Raw genomic sequence first — 19,133 nt, 5'->3', positions numbered from 1 at the left:
ACGGTTCACGGGGCAGCTACGGTTACACGCCACTCCCTCTGCGCCCGGGCAAGATGCTGCTCCAGGCACCCAGGCACCCAAGCAGAGGGCAGGGAAGAAGCAAGCGGGGGGGGGGGGACAAGACCATCCGGAGGGCAGAGGAGAGATGAGAAAGCAATCCTGCCCTCCCTTGAGGGAGACCAGGGGGGGGGGGGGACCAGGTCCAAGGGAAAGACCAGAGGCTTTGGCCCAGCCTCCTGGGTGGACCTTCGGAGGGTTCGGGAAACGCCTTATGCACGGAGCTGGGTCCAGGAGGGCTCCTTCCCTGGAAACTAGCAGAAGGGGGGGGGGCTCCAGCAGCAACCCCCCCCCCCATGGAAGGCTTCTTGCCAAGCAAACGGCTGCATGTGGCTTGTGGGCAGCAACCCAGAGCATCCATGAATTCAAATTGCCCTTCTCCCCCAGCAGCTTCCATTGCTCACTTCCCCTCCACTTTATCCTCACAACAACCCTCTGAGGTAGGTCAAGCCGAGAGTGTGTGCCTGGACCAAGGCCATCCAGCCAGGTTCCATGGCAGAGTGAGGATTTGAACCACAGAAGCCCCCCCCACTCTACCCCCCCCCCGTTTCCCACTCCTCTCCCCCCCTGAGTGGGGGATGCAGGTGCCTGAGGGGGGGGGGCAGGGAGGCTGAGGGCCTCAAGGGCTGCTGGCCATAGTGCTGGGAAGCCCACAGAGAGGGCCCAGTGGCCCAACCGAGGGACATGTTTCCTGCAAGAGGAGGCCCAGTGAAGCGCCCCAGCAACCACGAGGCCCCTTTGAGGAGGCACTCGGGTGGCGCGCGGGGCGCGCTCCGGGCCAGCAGGGCGCAGTTGCCCACTTGGAGCCCACGCCTCCGACGGGAGCCCCGCCCGCGCTTGCCTGCTGCTTCGGAGCACAAGGCCCCTCCTCCGGCCGCCCCCGCTCCCCCCCCGAGCCCCGCCCGTCGGCAGGAACAGCCCCGGGGAGGGGGGAGAGGCCTCGGGGGCGGCCCAAGAGGGAGCCTTGCCGGCAGCCGCCCCCGACGCCCCCGACAGCGCCCCCCCCCATGTCTTCCTCGCTCTGCGGCCGCCAGCCCCCTTCTCGCTCCAGCAAAGGCCGAAGCCTCTTGGGCAGACCCCGCGCCAGAGAGGGGGCCAGAAGAGGAGCGGAGGGCCAAGCAGGACTTGCCCCTCCCGGCCCGCAGGCCCCAATCCCCGCCGCCCCGCCCGGGCGTCCCGTCCCGTCCAGCCCGCTGCTCCCGGGGGCCTGCTGCAAAGGGGACGGAGCCGCCGTCCGGGCTGTCAGTCAGTCCCGATCCTGCGCCGTTGGTTGCGCTGCGGCCCCGCAGAGCAGAGGAAGCGAGTGGACTCGGACCCCTCCCCGCCGGTGGGCTGCCCAGACACAACGACCTTGCAGGGGCTCCCTGGAACCGCGCCCGACAGACGGCTCCGGGAAAGAAGGGCGCCCCCGCAGCAGTCCAAGACAACGCCCACCCTGGCCTCGGCACAGCGATCCCAGCGAGGGCTACCAACCTCCAGGAAGGGCCGGGAGAAAATAGCAGCTTTGGAGGGGGGGTTATCCCCGCCGTCTCCCGGAAGCCCCCCGACACGGAGTTGGCAGCCCCCTACGCTGGTGGAGGGGGAAGCCCCGTCCGTTCCGCGGACCCTTCTCTCCCCTCTGCGGCGCTGGGGCTGAAGCCCCCGGGGCCGGGCTACGACGGGGAAGAGGCCCGCAGCCGTGGCAGCCGCAGGGGCTTCGGGGTCGGCCCGATTACGTGCAGCCCCCTTCCGCCCGAGGGAAACCCAACCCCCCGTCGGGAGTCGAGCCGGAGGAGGGGGCGCCCAAGGCGGCTCCGCTTACCCGCGACGGCCCCCGCGGCCCGCCCGGCCTCCGGCTGAGGAGGCTGCAGCACGGCGAGGGCGAAGGGAGCCCACCCTGCCCAGCGCGGCGCACACGAGCCCGCCGGGGCGGCCTCCCGGAGAACTTCGCGGCCGGCAAGCAGGCAGGCTTCCCCCGACAGGCCCGGCCCGGCCCCCGCCCTTGGGCTCCCGCCGCTCCCCCCTCCCCTCCCCTCCCCTCCCCCGTTTCCTGCCGAGCGGCCCGGGAAGGAAGGCCAAGCAGGGGGCGGAGGGAGGCGGGCAGGAAGCGGGACTCGCTCGCTTGCCCCCCCCCCGCCCCCCTTCCCGGGACCGGAGCCCGCCCCGCCAGCCTGCCCCAGCCGGGCTTCTTCCTCTGCGGAGCCAAGGCGCAGCCGGCGTCCAGGCAGGACCGCACTCCCAGCCCCCCCCCCCGGGCCTCCCCGCCGCCCCGTCGCTTCTCTCAGGACCCTCCTTCCCCCTGGCGGTGGGGGGGGGGAGAGGGAGGGGGTCTGCTCGGGCCCCGCGAATCCTTAAGCCCCGCTTGACCCCCCCCAGCCCCCAGTCTGCGCGAAGCCCCGGGCGACCAGGGCCTAGGCATGGGGGGGGGGCGGGCGTCGGGAAAGAGGGGGCGGACAGTGCTTGGAGGGCCCCGATCTCGGAAGCGGGGCCAGCCCGGGTTAGTGGCCGGAGGGGAGTTCCCCGAGCAGGCGCCGGCGAGGCTCTTTCCCGAGGGTGGGCGGAGCGAGGGCCGCGCCTCGGGGACCCTTCCCGCCGCCTCGGGCAGACGGACCGGCGCGCTGCCTTGGGCGGCCCGGAGCGCGAAGCCTCTTCCGACGCGGGACCTGCCGTTGCCCTGGCCGGACTCGCTTGCCACGGACACCCGGCGGGCCCCGCCGCTCCCGACGGACGGGGAGAGGCGACGGGAAGCCGCTTTCCCCGCGCGCTCCCGCACCAGCCCAGCAAAGGCGGCCCCTTCGGAGGCTGGCCTGAGCCCCGCATGCCCGTCGAGGGCCTGGCAGCGGCCTTAGCATGGAGCCCCGTTCCCTTCGGGGCCAGGGAGGGACGCGGTGCTCGGCCTGCCGGCGGAGACGGCTGCCTGCCCCTGGGAGGGGGGCCGTGCGAGCGGGCCGGCGGAGGACGCAGGAGAGCCGTCGAGGGGCGCTGTGTTCCGGGGCAGCAACTGCCCCTGGAGAGGGAGGCTCGTCGGCGTCGAATTGGCACTGGCCTCCTCCTCCTCCAGGGCCGGCGTGAGGCTCGGTAGCCCCGCCCGCCCGCAAGACCCTGCGCGCCTCTCCCGGCCCCCCCTCCCCGGAGTGCTGCACCGGAGTCCCGTCTTCCTTCGCAGGCGCCGGAGGTCTCCGCCCCCCTCCCAGGCAGGAGATCCCCGGAAGGGCTTATTGTGTAAAGAAGGATTTCCTTTTGTCCCCCCCCCCCCACTTGGTTGGCTGTGCCCCTCTTGGGGACTTGGAAGGCACGAGAGGGTCGGAGGTGGTGGGCCTTGGCCTGCCTCCACCCGATGCCCCTGCATTCGCTCGGTGGTTCACATGCCAGGCTGGCGTGGCTATCCAGGTTGGCTGCCCCCTCCAGAAGGACTGTGTGGGGCACAGGATCCAGGGCCCAGGAGCTAGCCCCTGGACAGCCCTTCTTCACCCTCCTTCACCCCCTTTCCTTGGAAGCACTTCAAGGCATCTCTCCACTTGTGCCCTGAAATCCGCTACTGAGAGCCGTACCATGCCAGCCCCTCTCTCCCCCCCCCCCCGCCCCCTCCCCCGTGAGCTCCCTGCAATCAAAAGGGAGTGAAGAGCATCTGTTGTTGTTGTTATGTGCGAAGTCGTGTCCGACCCATCGCGACCCCATGGACAATGATCCTCCAGGCCTTCCTGTCCTCTACCATTCCCCGGAGTCCATTTAAGTTTGCACCTACTGCTTCAGTGACTCCATCCATCCACCTCATTCTCTGTCGTCCCCTTCTTCTTTTGCCCTCGATCTCTCCCAGCATTAGGCTCTTCTCCAGGGAGTCCTTCCTTCTCATGAGGTGGCCAAAATATTTGAGTTTCATCTTCAGGATCTGACCTTCTAAAGAGCAGTCAGGGCTGATCTCCTCTAGGAAGAGCATCTGGAGGGGGCCAACTGTCTTGCCCCCCCATCCCCAGCACAGAATGAGGCAGTGGGGGGGGGGGCTGAGCCTCAGCAAGAAGGCGGGGGGGGGGCGGAGGGAGAGAAATGAGGTAGGCAGATGCAGCGTTCCCAAAGGGGAAGGTGCTTGGCTGGGCTACAAAACCAAGCAAGCAAGAGCCGCATGGGCCCAGCGCCTGAGGCCTCCCTCCCCTCCAGGGGGAACCCCCACCCTGCCCCTCCTGGCTGGAGGACCTGTGCTTCGCCCCGCCCCACCCTGCCTCGCCCGCCTACCTACCTGCCTGCCAGCAGACCCTCCCTCTGGATGCCGGTTCCTTTCACTGCGCAAGGGGAACCTGCTTTCGGGGTTCCATGCAGAGTCTTGACTCATCCCAACACAGCCTCCATCTGGATCGTGCCCCAAGGCCAAAAGCCAGCGAGGCAGGGGCCCACAGACTAGAAGGAACACACAAGGAACCCCACTGAGAAAGGCCAAGTTCTGGGGGCGGGGGCGGGGGCGGGGGCGGGACGTGGCACCGGATTGCACTGAGCAAATAAATGTTGATCATTGAACCTGCTCAATGCCATCCTCACAGCAGCCGGGCCTGTTCAGTCGGCAGGAGAGGCAGCCCCATGCAGCCAGGGCTCTCTGGGAGGCCAGGCCCAGCCCCAGCCCCAGCCCCAGCCCCAGCCCCAGCCCCAGCCCCAGCCCCAGCCCCAGGCCCAGCCCCTGCCCCTGCCCCAGCCCCAGCCCCAGGCCCAGCCCCAGCCCCAGGCCCAGGCCCAGGCCCAGGCCCAGCCCCAGCCCAGGCAGGCAGCAACAAGGAGGGGTGACCAGGCACAGTGGATCCCGGACCCTCCACAGCCAGAGTCCAAATCTCTCAGACATAGAATCCTCTGGGCCATCTAGTCCCACCCCCTGCTCAGTGCAGGATCAGCCTCAAGCATCCAGGATGAGGATCTGTCCAGCCGCTGCTTGAAGACGGCCAGTGAGGGGGAGCTCCCCACCTCCTTAGGCAGCCCCTTCCCCTGCTGAACTAGACTCCTAGAATCCTAGAGAGGTAAGGGGCCATACAGGCCATCTAGTCCCACCCCCTGCTCAGTGCAGGATCAGCCTCAAGCATCCAGGATGAGGATCTGTCCAGCCGCTGCTTGGAGACGGCCAGTGAGGGGGAGCTCCCCACCTCCTTAGGCAGCCCAGTCCCCTGCTGAACTAGACTCCTAGAATCCTAGAGTGGGAAGGGGCCATGCAGGCCATCTAATCTAACCCCCTGCTCCGTGCAGGATCAGCCTAAAGCAATGTCCAGCTGCTTTTTGAAGACTGCGAGTGAGGGGGAGCTCCCCACCTCCTTAGGCAGCCCATCCCACGGCTGAACTAGACTCCTAGAATCCTAGAGTGGGAAGGGGCCATACAGGCCATCTAGTCCACCCCCTGCTCAGTGCAGGATCAGCCTCAAGCATCCAGGAGAAGGATCTGTCCAGCCACTGCTTGAAGATGGCCAGTGAGGGGGAGCTCCCCACCTCCTTAGGCAGCCCCTTCCACTGCTGAACTAGACTCCTAGAATCCTAGAGTGGGAAGGGGCCATGCAGGCCATCTAGTCCCACCCCCTGCTCAGTGCAGGATCAGCCTCCAGCATCTAGGAGAAGGATCTGTCCAGCCGCTGCTTCAAGACGGCCAGTGAAAGGGAGCTCCCCACCTCCTTGGGCAGCCCCTTCCACTGCTGAACTAGACTCCTAGAATCCTAGAGTGGGAAGGGGCCATAAGGCCATCTAGTCCACCCCCTGCTCAGTGCAGGATCAGTTTCAAGCAGCCAGGAGAAGGATCTGTTCAGCAGCTACTTGAAGATGGCCAGTGAAGGGGAGCTCCCCACCTCCTGACCAATATGGTCATGTTGACCCACCTCCCCTCCCTAAATGGCCAATGATAGGCCTGGGGGGGATGGGAAGGGGAGGGGCCCCAGGAGGGCGTGTCCACAGCTCTGCTTCCCAACCATCTTCTGCAGGATCCTGCCACTTCTGGGGTTTGAATGGGGGGGGAGGGTTCTCAATGGTAAAAAAACTTGAGAGAGGCTGTCCTGAGGCCTCACACATTTCAGCCAACACTCTGGAGTCTGTGGTCTCTTAACAGATTTGACTTTGCCCTGCCATTAGAGGGCCAGCCTCCAGATAAACATGCAATCATTTTACAAAACCATAAAATGTTGTAACCAGCAAAGTTCAGTGCAGACTCTGCTTAAGGCAGCTGCGGGAGGGGGAGCCCACTGGGTCAGGACAATGCCGGCCAGACATCTGTGGGAAGGCGTTCTGGGACCCCCAGAGAGAAGCTTTTCCTTTGGGTGGTTTCAGAGGACAGCCCTGGCATTAATCCCCTATACCCCAAAGCCACCTTTGAGAACAACAAGAATGTCAGGGTCGCAATTCATCTAGTGTCCTTCCCCCCCCCCCCCCGGGCATGGGGTGCTTGACTAGGGACCCCCCAGAGTGTTGATCCTGAGTCAGGCAGATCTGGGAACGAGCAGCTCCCCTTCCCTGTTAATGGTTCGAGCCAGCCCCTTGCATTGCTTCCAGACGGCAGCTGGGGCCCAGATAAGAGGCAGGATCTTCAGGGGCGACCGTTGAAAGGGGGGGGCAGCGGTGCCTGTGCCGAAGCCCTTTGCTTCCAAACAACCTTCAAAGTAATGCAACTCCACAGAACAGAACGTGCATTGCTGTCGCTGGATCTGGACCTGACCAGAGCATGGATGGCGGTAGCCTGCCAGACCACCCCACTCAAGGAAAGCCCTGCCAGACTAGCCAGCTGAAATCCGGCAGAGGCACTGCCTGGCAGCCCCGAGCCCGGACCTGGATGCAGGAGTCTGTTAGCACTGCCAACACGCTCACCTTTGCCAGTGGGAGGAAAACCTTCCAGTGCCCGATGGCTCCGTCGTTCATCCTCCAGAAGTTCTTACTGGGTTTGTAGCCTGTCCATCACCTTCTCCAGGAACCTTTTTGGGACATCCATCGATCCACCCAGCACAGCTGGCAGGAAGAAACAAGGCGGGCCTCACAGGCCCCAGGAGGGCCCCGGCCTCAAAACCTCTGGACAGGGTCTCCTAGCAGTCCCACGTAGAAGTTCAGAGAGGGGGCTCCACAGTGCCTCGGGGAGAGTCCTGGGCAACCTTCCCTTGGGATGGGCTGTGGGGGGGGGGTCTCTCCTACCCAAGGTTTGCCCTCCCAGAACTCCTGGATAGAAGTTTGTGGGAAATATAAGGACACCCCCCCCCACTCACAGACACTGAGAGAGAGGGGGGGGGAGAGAGAGAGAGAGAGAGAGAGAGAGAGAGAGAGAGAGAGAGAGAGAGAGACGAAGGGCCCGCCCAGAATGGCCTGGCTGAAACATTTCACACCTCCTTATCCTTCAGGGCTCTGCCCCTGCCTGCAAGGTGGACCACTGCCAGCATGTCAACCAACCAGCTGGTAGCAGGTTTAAAATTAGTCTTGGCATGCAAACAGACAGGCCTGGCTCTTGGCTCAGCCTGGCACGGTCGACTCTGGACTGGCAGTAGCTCTGCGGGGTCACAGGCAAAGGCTCCTGGGGATGGAACTGGGGGCCACAGCTCCCACCTTGACCACATTGGGCATGACTCCCTGCAGTGGTGGGGGGGGAGGGGGGTCCTTCTGGGCTTGACATGGAGGAAGCTGCGGTGGCACAGGCCAGGCGCAGCAGGCCTGGCCGTGCCGAGGAACCAAAAAAAGTTAACAGTGAAATGTCTGCAGGCCTAATAGGTATGAAGTAGTTATTTATTATTTACTGCTAGTACAATTTAAATCAAAAACACTCAAAGGCTCTCTGCAGCGGCTCAGATAAAATCCAGTCCGATAAACAGACCAATCTCTACATGCCACTGACCAGGCGCCTTTCTCTGTAGTCCGGCATTCCTCTCAGGACCTGGAGCTCCCTACTTGACGGGAGGACTAGGGCCTGTTTTTGAGAATTTAGAGGCCTCCATTTATTTTATCCAGCTCGCTGGTCCACATGTGAAACTAATAATCCACAGAGTGCCCATGGTCTCTGCAATGGAACTGATATGTTCCAGAATACATTGCACATTTCTTGCATGCTGTCCTTAAACATAAAGGCAACAATGCCGAAGCAAGTTTGGTCAGTGGTAGTGAGACTTAGTACAGTTACAGCTTCACATTTTATCAGAGGTTAGAGACTTTGGATGTTTGTATATTAATAAATACTAGTATTTTTATAAGTACACTAGCTTCAAAGCCTGTTCCTAAGAACGGGCCCTGAAAGGTTCCCCTCCCCTGGCCAGGCAGCTTACGGTGGCTTTGGGTCGCAGCTCGCAGCCAAATCAAGTGGGGCGAGGGCTGGGCAGCTCGTTAGCAGGGCCAGACAGAGCTCCTTAGCAGTCAGCAGGCCAGGAGGCCCTCGTCAGCAGGCCCAGCCTAGCACGCCAGGAGGACTTGGTTAGCAAGCCCTCCACCACACCCCTTTGCCCAGGGCCCTCTCCCCTTACCTGCTGCTGGCTCCAGGCACTGAGGCGTCTGAGAGCAAAGAGGCTAGATTCCAGGGCCGGAGGGCGGGAGCCACAGGGGCAGGGCCAATCAGGACAAAGCTGGCTGCACCCTCATTGGCCCTATTCCAACTTGGACAGCCGGGCACATTCCACCCCCTAGGCTGTTTCAGAAATATATAGAGGAACAACAATGGATGATTATATTTTCGAAACTTTATGGTGCACCTCTCTTAGACGTTTAACTTTTGTTAAGCCTTTTTGGTACCTGGATTCTTATTGGGGTTAAGATTTTTCTCCTTTTTGTCATAGGCTGTGGAGAAACACACCCACCCTTATGTTTCAAAAGGACACAGGTTTTTCCCCTCTGTGCTGTGGAGAGAGAGAGAGAGAGAGAGTGTGTGTGTGTGTGTGGGAGGGGTTCTTCCCAAAAGTCCTAGGAGAAGGGCTTCCACTGGGAGAGGACAGAGAGGCAATATTTTTTATTTATTTAATTGTTTGTTTATTTATTTAGATTTCTATGCCGCCCAGAGGAGAAAGGGGTCTTTTGCCTGCTCACCATCAAACTTAGAGCTTGCTCTTAGAATAAGTGGTGAGCAGCCATCTTGGACATGTGGCTATAGGTGAGCTAATAATGCAATGGAAACTTAGAATCTCTTAAGCAAAGACGCCTCCCCTGTATTAACATCAAATAGGCTCTATCTAGTAGAGGCATAGAAGGATTGTGTTTCATTCACTTTCTTTTTCCTCTCTTTTGTTTAACTCTGGTGGAAGAGCTCCGTCTTACGGGCCCCGCGGAACTTCAGGAGCTCTGCCAGGGCCCTCAGCTCTCCTCCCAGCAGGTCAGGGCCAGCACCATAAAGGCCTCCCTTGGGCCGGGGATCTGGCCTTGACCCGGTCCCCGGCTGTTTTGGCCCCGCCCCTGCCCGGTGGAATCTGCTCCCGGATAAAATCAAGACAGAGCTTTTCTGCCAAGCTTAGAGGTGAGGCCAGAGGAAGCCGATCAATAGCATCTGACCGGGCCTCCCTTATTTGGCCCCTCCCACCACCCTCATCCCTCCCAAGAATGGCTATAGTGACGGGCTAAATTCGGTGTCAGCAGAATGAGGTTTTAAGTTATTTTAATGTCTAATCATTGAATAACTGTCTTATTGATCCTGTTTAAGGGTGTCCATCACCCCGAGAAGACTGGCTCAAAGGAAGTGATACATAATTTAAGAAATAAACTCTTTGGGGCAGGAAACTCAAACGACCTCCGTGGGGGATGGGCTCTTAGCACACGAGAAAGGCATCTCTTTTGACTTGGGCAGCTCTTGGGAATAGCGCCAACCACGCAGGCCGAAGCTTTTGGCTAGGCCCTCCCAGCTTCCTCGTGTGGCCAAGGGAAAAGGTCCAGAGATGAGAAGTAGGATAATCAGGAACTTTAAAGCTGCTGCAACCTCAAGAAAAGCTCACTCTCCCTAAATCAAACCTCCTTTATGAGGCACCGAGCGGGGGGGGGGGGGAGAGGGGGGGGGAGAGAGAGAGAGGGGGGGGGGAGAGAGAGAGAGGGGGGGGAGAGAGAGAGAGGGGGGGGGCTCCCCGGCTGTCACCTTTTCTTGGCTCCCGTGCTCATTGCGGGATGCAAGAATGGAACATGTGGAACCCGTCTTTCTTGCATGTTGTGAATGCGCCAAGTCTGATCTCTGGAAAAAACCCCATGCCTATTCAATCTTGCTCAAAATATGTAGGGAGGGCAGTGGAGGAGCCTGAAGGTGCCGTGGGGGGAGGGGTCCATGGCCCCCTCCCCGCCAGCACGGAGGGGTGAAGCAGGCAGGCCAAGCAATTAGGGGGGGGGCTCTAGACAGGGGAGCAGGCGCAGGGGAGTGCTGGATGCATGGCTTGGTTTAGTGGAGAGACTCCGAGCCAGGGGGCAGCAGGTATTTTATTTCGGCACCCCTGAGGGGGGGGGAGGGGAAGGGTCAGCAGCACCAAGTGGAGGCTGGGGACGGCCGTAGTGTCTTGGGAACCTGCTGGGGGCCAGTCAGAAGGAACTGGGAAGCGCCTGCCAGTCCATTCCCCCCGGCTGAAGGCGGCTTCCCTTCTTCAGTTTAATATGTGCAACAATTACTCAAAACAACCGTCTCACTTCCTGAAAACTATTTCCTGGCTGCAACGTGGGTGCCCAGTTCCTTTTTTCAGCCTGGGACCACTACCGAAGCTGAGCCTGGTTTCTTTGAACCTGAACACAGACAGATCCCCCTCCCCTGCACATTAGAGTGGGGAGGAACAGCTGCTTTTAGCTAAAGGGGGCTCAAGCAGCCTCTGAAGTGACACATTAGTGAAAATCCATAAGCAGCAGGAGTCAAAGGAGCGATGAAAGGGACCAAAGCAGAGGGAAAGCGGCCCTATGTGGCCAGGGGGCAGTAGAGACACCCACCGGCATCGTCCTCCAAGGTGGATCTGGACCACAGGAGGGCTTTTCAGCAGGGAGAAGAAAGCCCAAGAAAAGCTGCTGATGTGTGTGGCTGGCAGGTGTGGCTACTGTAAACATTGTCTTCAGTTCTGAAAACTGAAAGCCTGTTTCCGCCAATACTGCAGGCGGGCAAAATGGTTTGTGGGCTAAAATGGGTCTCTGCATGTCCGAGCGAGGAAGGGAAGAGTCTGTGCCACCGACGGAGAACAGCACTCCATAACAGGGGGAGTGTGCAGACCCGGTCAGAAGGACCTGCGGGGGTCGCTGGGCTCAGGGACCGATAAGAACATGAGAGAAGCCATTTTGGATCAGGCCCATAGCACATTCAGCTCAGCACTCGGTGTCACAGGGGCCAAAACCCAGAGGCCATCAGGAGGTCCACCAGTGGGGCCAGAACTCCTCACTAGTTCTTCTTGGAGGACCCATATCTAGCCAGTGCTGAGGCAGCTGCACCAGTTAACACCTCTGGTCCAGTTCAAGTTCAAGGTTTTGACCTTTAAGGCCTTTCGTGGCTTGGGCCCAGCCTATCTGACAGGCTGCTTGTCTGTTTTGCTCTGTTGACACTAATCCATTAGTGGCCCCTGGCCCCAAAGAGGCCTGGCCTCTACCTGGGCGAGGGCCTCTTCGTTCCTGGCCGTGACCTGGTGGAATGAGTTCCCGGGAGAACTGTTTTAGGGATGGGTTTTATTGGGGACATACTTTTATGTAAGCCGCCTTGAGTCTTAGGAGGAAGGTGGATTATTAGTTTAACTAGTAAAAAAGCCCATTGTATAACAAATACAATGGGCGTTAGCAGGCGGGGACAGAGAGAGGGACTGGCGAGGGTAGGGTGAGGGAAGGCGGCTGACCCATTATAGGCGTTTTGCAAGGGCGGGTGGCTCCTTGGTGCTGTCTTCTTGCCGGCGGCCATTTTTGTTCCCGGCGGTGTCTTCGTTGGGGCTCGCAAGTCGACGGGCGGGAAGGCGCCGCGAAAGCAACTGGCCACCAAGGCTGCCCGCAAGAGCGCTCCAGCCTGACGGGCCCTGCTGCTGCCACCGCCGCCCAAAACACCCGCCGGGCAAAACGCTGGCGGGAGCTCGCAAGGCCGGCGGCCTGACGCGTCGGAGGTGCCTCGTGCCTCCCGACGCGTCAGGTTGCCGGCAAAGGAGCTGTGCGCGGCTCGCAGTTGCTCTGGCGGGGAATTGGAGGGACCAATCGGCAGGCGCGATTGGTCCCTCCGATAATCTGTCCGGAGGAAGGGGCCAATCGGCACCCTTCCTAATCCCGGACACATCCCGCCTTCCAAGGGCTTACAGCTTTATTTAGTCCGCGGCGCCTGTGGCGCCACGGGCTTGTATTAAGATTAATAAAATAAAATAATCATCATCATAATAGCAGCATCTGGACTGAACCTGAGCCTGTTGCTTCTCTATCTGCACAACTGATGCACAGGTGAACTTCTAAGACGTGGCCCGGTTGTCCCTGGGCCTTTCGTGTGCCAAAAGGGACTGACTGCTCCTAGACCAAGCAGTCCCCTTAGAGAGATTCATGGAGGAGAGATTTTTCAGTGGCTACTAGCTATGATGGCTAAAGGGAACATCCACATTCAGAGGCAGTCTGAATCCCAGAACCAAGAGACATCCACAGTGAAAGGCGCTGGCCTCTCTGCCCTGTGGCTGGCCTTCCAGGAGGACTGGCTGGCCGCTGTGTGAGACGGGAGGCTGGACTAGATGGATCTTCCCTGGTCTGATCCAGCAGGGCTACCAGGAAGGGCAGGATACAAGAATAAATATTTATTTATTTAATATTCTTAGGTTCGTGTTATATTCTTGGATTCCTGTAAAACTCTAAGAAAACAGCAAAACCAAAACAAAATGAGGAAAGAAAAAACTTTTACCCAGAAAGACCAAGTAACCAAGAAGGCTGACATAAGGCCTAATAACAGAATAAATACTAATAGGTTGCATATCTTAAATTAACAAAGTTTTAATGCACTACAAATAGTAGAAAATTCCATTAAAACCAAATGCATTATGGCCACCTGGCTTTCCTTCCTCGGCGGCACAAGTTATTAAAATACACAAAAGGTAAAATGATTCAGAATACAAAATACGACGTTTCTGATCTCAGCTTTAAAACACACACAAGAAGTAAGGGCAGTTTATTAATTAGATAATTCTCCATTGTTGGAATAAATAATATCTATGCGCCCCTCCGACAAAAACCCCTCCCCCCACAGATACATGCTAGGCTGGGAGAATCCATTGCGAGGGGCCAATTCAGGGAAGCAGGACAACCACTGATGTGCTAACTGTTCTAAACTGTTTTAAACTATTATTGCTCTCAATTATTTTGTTTCGATTGTATGATCTGCTCGGCCCTGAGCTGGCTCCTGGGAGAGTGCTATTGCTATCCTTTGGATTGTCTGTTTACGGCTGCCTGCCTGCCTGCTGCCCACCCGCTCTGGACAGTGCAAAACACGGCATGTATTGCACTTAAATTTGGCTAAGAAAATTTAAAATTAATTTAAAACAATTAAAACAGCAGTAAATAACTCCAGGTTAAAAATCTAATGCTGGCTATCTAAAAACGGGTCTCTCTCATTATATCTCAATCAGTCTGTCAAATAAGGAGGGCCCTCCAACGTCATTTTTCAGAGGGTCGCTGCTCATGGACCAAAAATCTCTGCCGGCCAGGCCAGTGTGAACTGTGGCTCCCTGCTCAAGAAGCAAGCGGGGTTTGGCTTTAATGGAATTTTTTTTCACTTTGTAAGGTGCCAAGGCCTTGTTAATGCAAGCTCTGCACCCCCCCCCCCCACTCCACGGGCAACTGCCCACCTCAGGCTGCCTTGATCTGGAGCAGCAACCCCCCCCCCACCGCCACCCCAGCGCAGCTGAATCTTATCTGGTCAGAAGGGCAGGAAAGACCCCCCTCCCCCTCCCCACCTTCCCTTCTCTCCCTAGGAGACCCCTCCCTTCGTTCACCAGCCCGACATCTTCCCTTGGACAGTTGTGACAGGAAGGGGGCATTGCTCAAGAGTTCCGGCAGAGACCGAAGACTTGAGGGGGAGGGGAGGAGAGGGGAGGGCAGCCCCCACCCTCCCCCAGCCAAAGGCAATCTTTGAAATTAACCCCTTGCTCAGGAGGCGAGACACTCCCTCCCACCACCACAGCCTGTTCTGGGGGGAGGGGGGCTAGAATTGCACAGGTACACACATCCCCCCCCCACCGTATTAAAGAAGCATATCAGCATTTCAGTCCTGTGGGTGGCAACAAACAGCAAATGCTGCTACAAGATGAATTTATTCAAGGCTTCTTGCAATACGGGGACATAAAAATAGTGATTAAAAATCAAGAGGACCATGTGGTGCCCCAAAGAGCACCCATCTCTTTCATCCCGTGACGGGAGCGGAGCATGTCTGAGAGACAGAAGGGTCCTACCACACAGCTGAAGAGGGGCCAAGAGGAAGATAGAAAAGCAGCCCCCAGATATGTACACCAAGGCCCACCACGTGCGGCCCTCAGACACTCATAGCAGAGCACCAAATCCGTTCCTGGCCCAAGGGGTGCCAGCAGAGTTCAACAGCAGGAGAAGGAGGAGGAGGAGGAGGAGAAGGCTCTCTGGGACAACAACAACAGTACTCAGTGGAAAATAAGGCCGAACCAACAGAGGACACCACGGGGGGGGGGGGCATGGGGCAATGCATTATGCCCCTTCCCAAGGGGATGCAAGGGTGGCAGACGACTCCTGCTTCCTGTCAGTGGCTGGGCAGGAGCCCCTTCCAGAACTCCCGTGAGCCAGTGGGCAAGACCAACTGTGCCCTGCCCATCTTCTCTGCTGCTAGCTAGACCCTGGGCCAGGCAGGATCTTACAGGGTGAACACTCTCCCCCCCCCCCACTGCCAGCCCCCTCTGGAGGAGAAGCATCTTCCAGAAGGAAAGCCAACAGCGAGCACCAAGGGGCAGGGAGGCCAGATCAACCCCCCGCCCCCCCGAACTCCCCCTGCACTTCCGCACTAGCTTCCCCAGAGGGCAGGGAGGTGGCGCTTCCCCCTGGACTCGAGTGGGCACAGTGCTGTGCATCTTGGCACGGGGTGCTCAGAGTACAGCCGGGGGTGGGGGTGAGGGCTCAGCTCCCTTCCTCCACTGAGCGGGACTCTGACTTCAGCTTGACGAACTCCTTGGCCACCTCGTCATTGGTCCTTTGTGAGAGAATCCGCAGGATGGTGAGTCCCGTGTCGTCCATGTGCACCCTGCGCCCCAGCGGGCACCAGCATGCGCAGCTCCCCTTGTCCGCCACGTCCCTCAGTGGCATCACGGCAATCCCCAGGATGCGGTCCTCGCGGGCAAAGCAGTAGTCCTTCACGCAGATCTGCAGCTCGTAAGCGTCCGGCCCGGCCTCGTTCCCCAGCAGGCTGCAAGAGACCGGAGAGCGCTGCCTGAGCCAGCCAGCCCAGTGGGAAAAGCAGCCCCGGTCCTGCCCAGGGCGTGTTCTCCCCATGCGGCCGCCTAGGAGAGCCTCACCTCCTCTCAGGGCCAGCCCCAAAGGCTCTTCCCCAGGCTGGGGGTTGCCAAAATTAAACAGGGGTGGGGCGGGGGGCAGGTTTTAACAACTCCCTACAGCAGGTGGCCCTCCCCAGGTGACGCTGCTTCAGAGCCCTGTGGAATTCAATAATAAATTCAATAATAATAATAATAATAATGAAGGGCCGAGGAGACCATGTGAGGGAGGCAGAGGGGTCAGTCTCGGCAGAAGGCAGCCACAGGGGGGAGTTAGTATTTTTAGCATCTTTATCAAGAGCTAAATTCCCCCCTTGTCCTTTCTGTGTTTTCTGCCTGGAATGACTTCAGGGAGAGGATCCCACTCACGGCATCTTAAGAAATTATGTGCCCCCAGGCACCCGGGCCCAACGGCCGCTCAGTTTCTGCTGAAGGGGTCCCTGCTACCCACCCCCTTCTGTTGCCCCCCCCCCCCCGTGGGTCTCTCTGCAGGGAAGAGTGAGAGCCAAGAGATGTGTGGGGAGAGGCTGTGCCCCCCTCCCCTGGGCTCTGGGGTTGGTGTGGCGCTGACGGGGGGACGGATCCCAGCCTGCTCAGAGTGGGGGGAGCCAGCGAGAGGCTTACAAGTGGAATGTCTCGTTGTACTTGGGAGTCCAGTTGTTACTCTTGGACTTGGTAGTGAACCTCCGCTTCCTGTCGCTCTGGTGGGGTCCTATCATGGTGACCTCCACGAAGGGGCGGAACATCCCGGAGGTCTGCCACTTCAGGTCGTTGGCCGCCACCACTGCACCAGAGACAAAAGGGATCTGAAGGGACCCTGCTCTGCCACCCTGGGACACGGCAGTGCCACAGGGCGGAGAGAGCATCCTGGCATCTCATCCGGCATCTCAAGCGCCACTTTGCCCGGCCCAGGACAGCTCTGCAGGAGCTTCTTCTGCTGCGCCTGCCCCCCCCCCCTGAAAGGCAGGCCGGCGACAGCCCTGTTTGTGGCCTCCCCCCCCCCTTTGCCGGTGTCAAGCAGCCGTGCTCCTGGCCTGCCGCGGGCAGAGAAAGAGCTGCAGGCACAGTTCTGTCCCAACAGAAGAGCAGCCTGGAAAGGGAGGCCCCAGCCGGCCCAGAAGAGCAGGGGGACCACTGAGCCCAGCTCCTCCTACCTTTGACCGTAACCTTGTGCTCTCCCGTGCCAGGGTGCGTGTACAGGTCGATCTGGATGGACACTTCGCCCACGGGGTCATCCACTCCGGAGCCTGGGAGGAGAAAGGGTGCGGCTCAGGGGTGGAGGGAGGCCCCAGGCCCCACAGCCCCCTCCCCACAGGCCTGCCAGCATGCCAGGCTCCTTTTGGGGCTAAGGATGCCAAGGGTGCCACTTCCTATTTCTTCTTTGCCATGCCTTGCTGTGGCACGCCTTCCCTGACCTTCCTGTGGCCACCAGTGGGGCTGCTCTCTGCCCCATGGGAGGGAAGCCACTGGGGGTGGCCCAGCTCAACCTCCTCATCTGCTAGGCCACAGCCCTGGAGGGTGGAGGGACACGCGCATTGCCCCAGCCTGTGGCGGCACACAGAGAGCAGGCAAACACCATGAACATGATGGGCAGGGAAGCGCAGGGAGAATTGACACGGGGTGACAGCTTCAAACAAGACACTCTCTTTTGCCGGAGACGCACCAACACCAACCTACAGGGCAACCGTAATCGGGGGGCTGGCAGAGAGCCCACAGCGAGAGCCCCACTGGAGCCTGGCTTTGCCAAGTGGCACAAAGCACCGTCTTGTGCTCTGGGTTCGAAAGGCAGGGTGCCTTAAAGGGTCGTTGCAGCCAAATGGGATGTGTCCACGTTTCCTGGAGCGGCAGGGCCTTGCCGCCTGCTCCCTTCCTGGGGGTCGTGACTTGGCAGAGGGAGCGGCTCAGGCAGCTGCAAGTCTGCAGGCCGGTCAGGTCAGTTGTGGCCTCTCCAGACCAAGCGAGGCGGGAGGGTGAGGATCCCCAGAGAGCAGACGGGCCACGAGAGTCCAGCCTCCGAAAGAGGAGGCTCCTGGCTGCCTTTCAGACGCTGCAGGGCTCCACCAGGCAGGTAGGACAGATGGGCGGAGGAGGGGACGGCCACCCACAAGGCACATACAGGGGTGCAAAGGGACAGGGGTGGTAGGGTCAGCGGAGGGTTAGGGGACTTGAAATGCACATCTGCAGCTGGCGGACGATTTGGCAACATGAGCCGGGAACATACCCTTCTCTGACCGAGCATCCTCGTGAGCTGAAAACCTAATACCTTTCCCACAATGCACTTTGGTGAGCAGCAGGGGGAGAGAGAGAAAAGAGCCCCATTACAATCCCACAGGGGGGTCCCAGGTCCCGAGGACCCAGCCTCCTCCTCCTCCTCCTCCAAGACACAAGGCAGCACTGGAGATGGGCTGGGATCGCTGCAGGATGAGCCGGGGACCACGCGGCACGAGAGGCAGGTGGAGAGGGGGTCGCCTGAGCTTCACAGCGGACAAAGGCCAGAAGGGGGAGTTGAGGGCAGCTCGCCTGCTCTCCCCACACACTCCCCACTCTGGACGAGGAGCAAGGCCTTTCCTCCTGCCTGCCTGCCGCTCTCAGTCCCACGCCCATCATGCTGCAGGGGGGCCCACGTGGCCTCGTCCCAGGAGCAGGAGAGCAGCACCAACCCAGAGCACAGTGCCCACCGGCACCACCAAGGCTGCACAGGCCTTCTCGCTGGGGAGAGATCCGACACAGGCAGCCTCCCCTCCCCCGCAAGGGGTTCCCGCATGCCCACTGTGGACTGCCCACCACGTGTCCCGGTGTCCCCTCCCACGGCCCCAAAGGAGGCCCCAAAGCAGCAGCTCTGCCCAAGGGAGTTCAGCTGTGCTGCGTGGAGAGGTTAAGCGAGTCGACTCCGGCCCGGGGTGTGTGGGATGTGTGGCAGGCGTCTCCGGGACCCCTCCCCTGCGTCCCCGTGGGAAAGGGGGAGGCCCCCACCTTGCGCGGTCTGCGTGTGGACAAAGGTCTTGATCAGGGCGTCCGTGGTCTGGGTGTAGAGGGAGAGGGCGTAGCGCAGCGACTGCAGGTCCGGGCTCTTCTCCAGGAAGGTCTTCTTCAGGCCGCTCCCCCCGGCATGGAAATATTGCTGGGGGCAGAAGAGGGGCCGGCAGCGGCTGAGAGGGGGCTCCCCACAGGATACCCCAGAGGGCCCTTCCGCCGCGCCCCCCCAGCCCTGCTGGCCAAGCCTTCTGCCCAAGTTGCCGGGCCAATCAGACCCCACCTTGCTCGGAAGGGGGGGGGTGTCATAGTGTCCTTCCTCTCTCACGGGAAAGGCGGGGGGGGGGGTGAGGGGGGGCTTGGACTGGCCACTCAATGACCTCCTGTTTCCAGGCCTGGCCTTGGAAGGTCCAACCCGGCGGCTCTCACCCGCTGAGTCCTTGGAGGAGAGGCTCCCAAGGAGGGTGGGGCCGCTCAGCCAAGGCAGCGAGGGGCCAAAGACCCAGAGGGACCCAGCCTCAGCCGAAGCCAAGGTGCTCCGCAAGGCCAGCGCTCTTCTGGCCCCCCTGGGGAAGACTCACCTTGATGGTGTCAAGGGCCAGCTCCAGCACTGCACACTGCTTTGGGGTGAGGCTCCGGGTCTCCTCTCGGCCCATGTGGTCCTGAAAGAGCAGCAGGCACCTGCTCAGCCCAGGTGGGAGGAGGGGGCTTCTGGGACACAGGGGCTGTGTGGGGCGCGGGCATCCTTCC

At 60.1% G+C, this 19,133-nt stretch overlaps 2 protein-coding genes across 17 annotated transcripts in view; both read right to left on the bottom strand.

The window, feature by feature from the left end:
* LOC143842025 (phospholipid-transporting ATPase ID-like) overlaps positions 1–7,276 on the bottom strand; it is a 48,846-nt gene extending 41,570 nt beyond the window's left edge. Inside the window, exons 1-2 of one of the 6 annotated variants that reach the window (XM_077346639.1) lie at positions 6,853–7,276; positions 4,271–4,428 (exon numbers count right to left, since the gene is read on the bottom strand). The gene's annotated coding sequence lies outside the window, so the exon portion shown is untranslated. Of the gene's footprint in view, positions 1–1,530; positions 1,809–1,858; positions 2,042–4,270; positions 4,429–6,852 lie in introns of those variants that run through there. The other 5 variants (XM_077346642.1, XM_077346643.1, XM_077346641.1 and 2 more) reach the window with 5 other exon arrangements.
* Positions 7,277–12,689: 5,413 nt separating this feature from the next.
* Positions 12,690–19,133, bottom strand: part of UNC13B (unc-13 homolog B) — a 148,883-nt gene continuing 142,439 nt past the window's right edge. For 7 of the 11 annotated variants that reach the window (XM_077346631.1, XM_077346632.1, XM_077346635.1 and 4 more), the window contains 6 exons: positions 18,965–19,045; positions 18,384–18,531; positions 17,632–17,688; positions 16,565–16,657; positions 16,035–16,194; positions 12,690–15,325 (listed from right to left, as the gene is read on the bottom strand). In XM_077346631.1, the coding sequence (XP_077202746.1) occupies positions 15,040–15,325; positions 16,035–16,194; positions 16,565–16,657; positions 17,632–17,688; positions 18,384–18,531; positions 18,965–19,045 (825 nt within the window). In that variant the 3' untranslated portion in view covers positions 12,690–15,039. The remainder of the gene's footprint in view (positions 15,326–16,034; positions 16,195–16,564; positions 16,658–17,631; positions 17,689–18,383; positions 18,532–18,964; positions 19,046–19,133) is intronic. The other 4 variants (XM_077346634.1, XM_077346637.1, XM_077346628.1 and 1 more) reach the window with 1 other exon arrangement.

The sequence above is a fragment of the Paroedura picta genome, chromosome 7 (genome assembly GCF_049243985.1).
Source record: "Paroedura picta isolate Pp20150507F chromosome 7, Ppicta_v3.0, whole genome shotgun sequence".
NCBI classification, from domain to species: Eukaryota; Metazoa; Chordata; class Lepidosauria; order Squamata; family Gekkonidae; genus Paroedura; species Paroedura picta.
The sequence above is the reverse complement of the archived record's forward strand: the minus strand, read 5'-3'. Positions and strand labels throughout refer to the sequence as shown.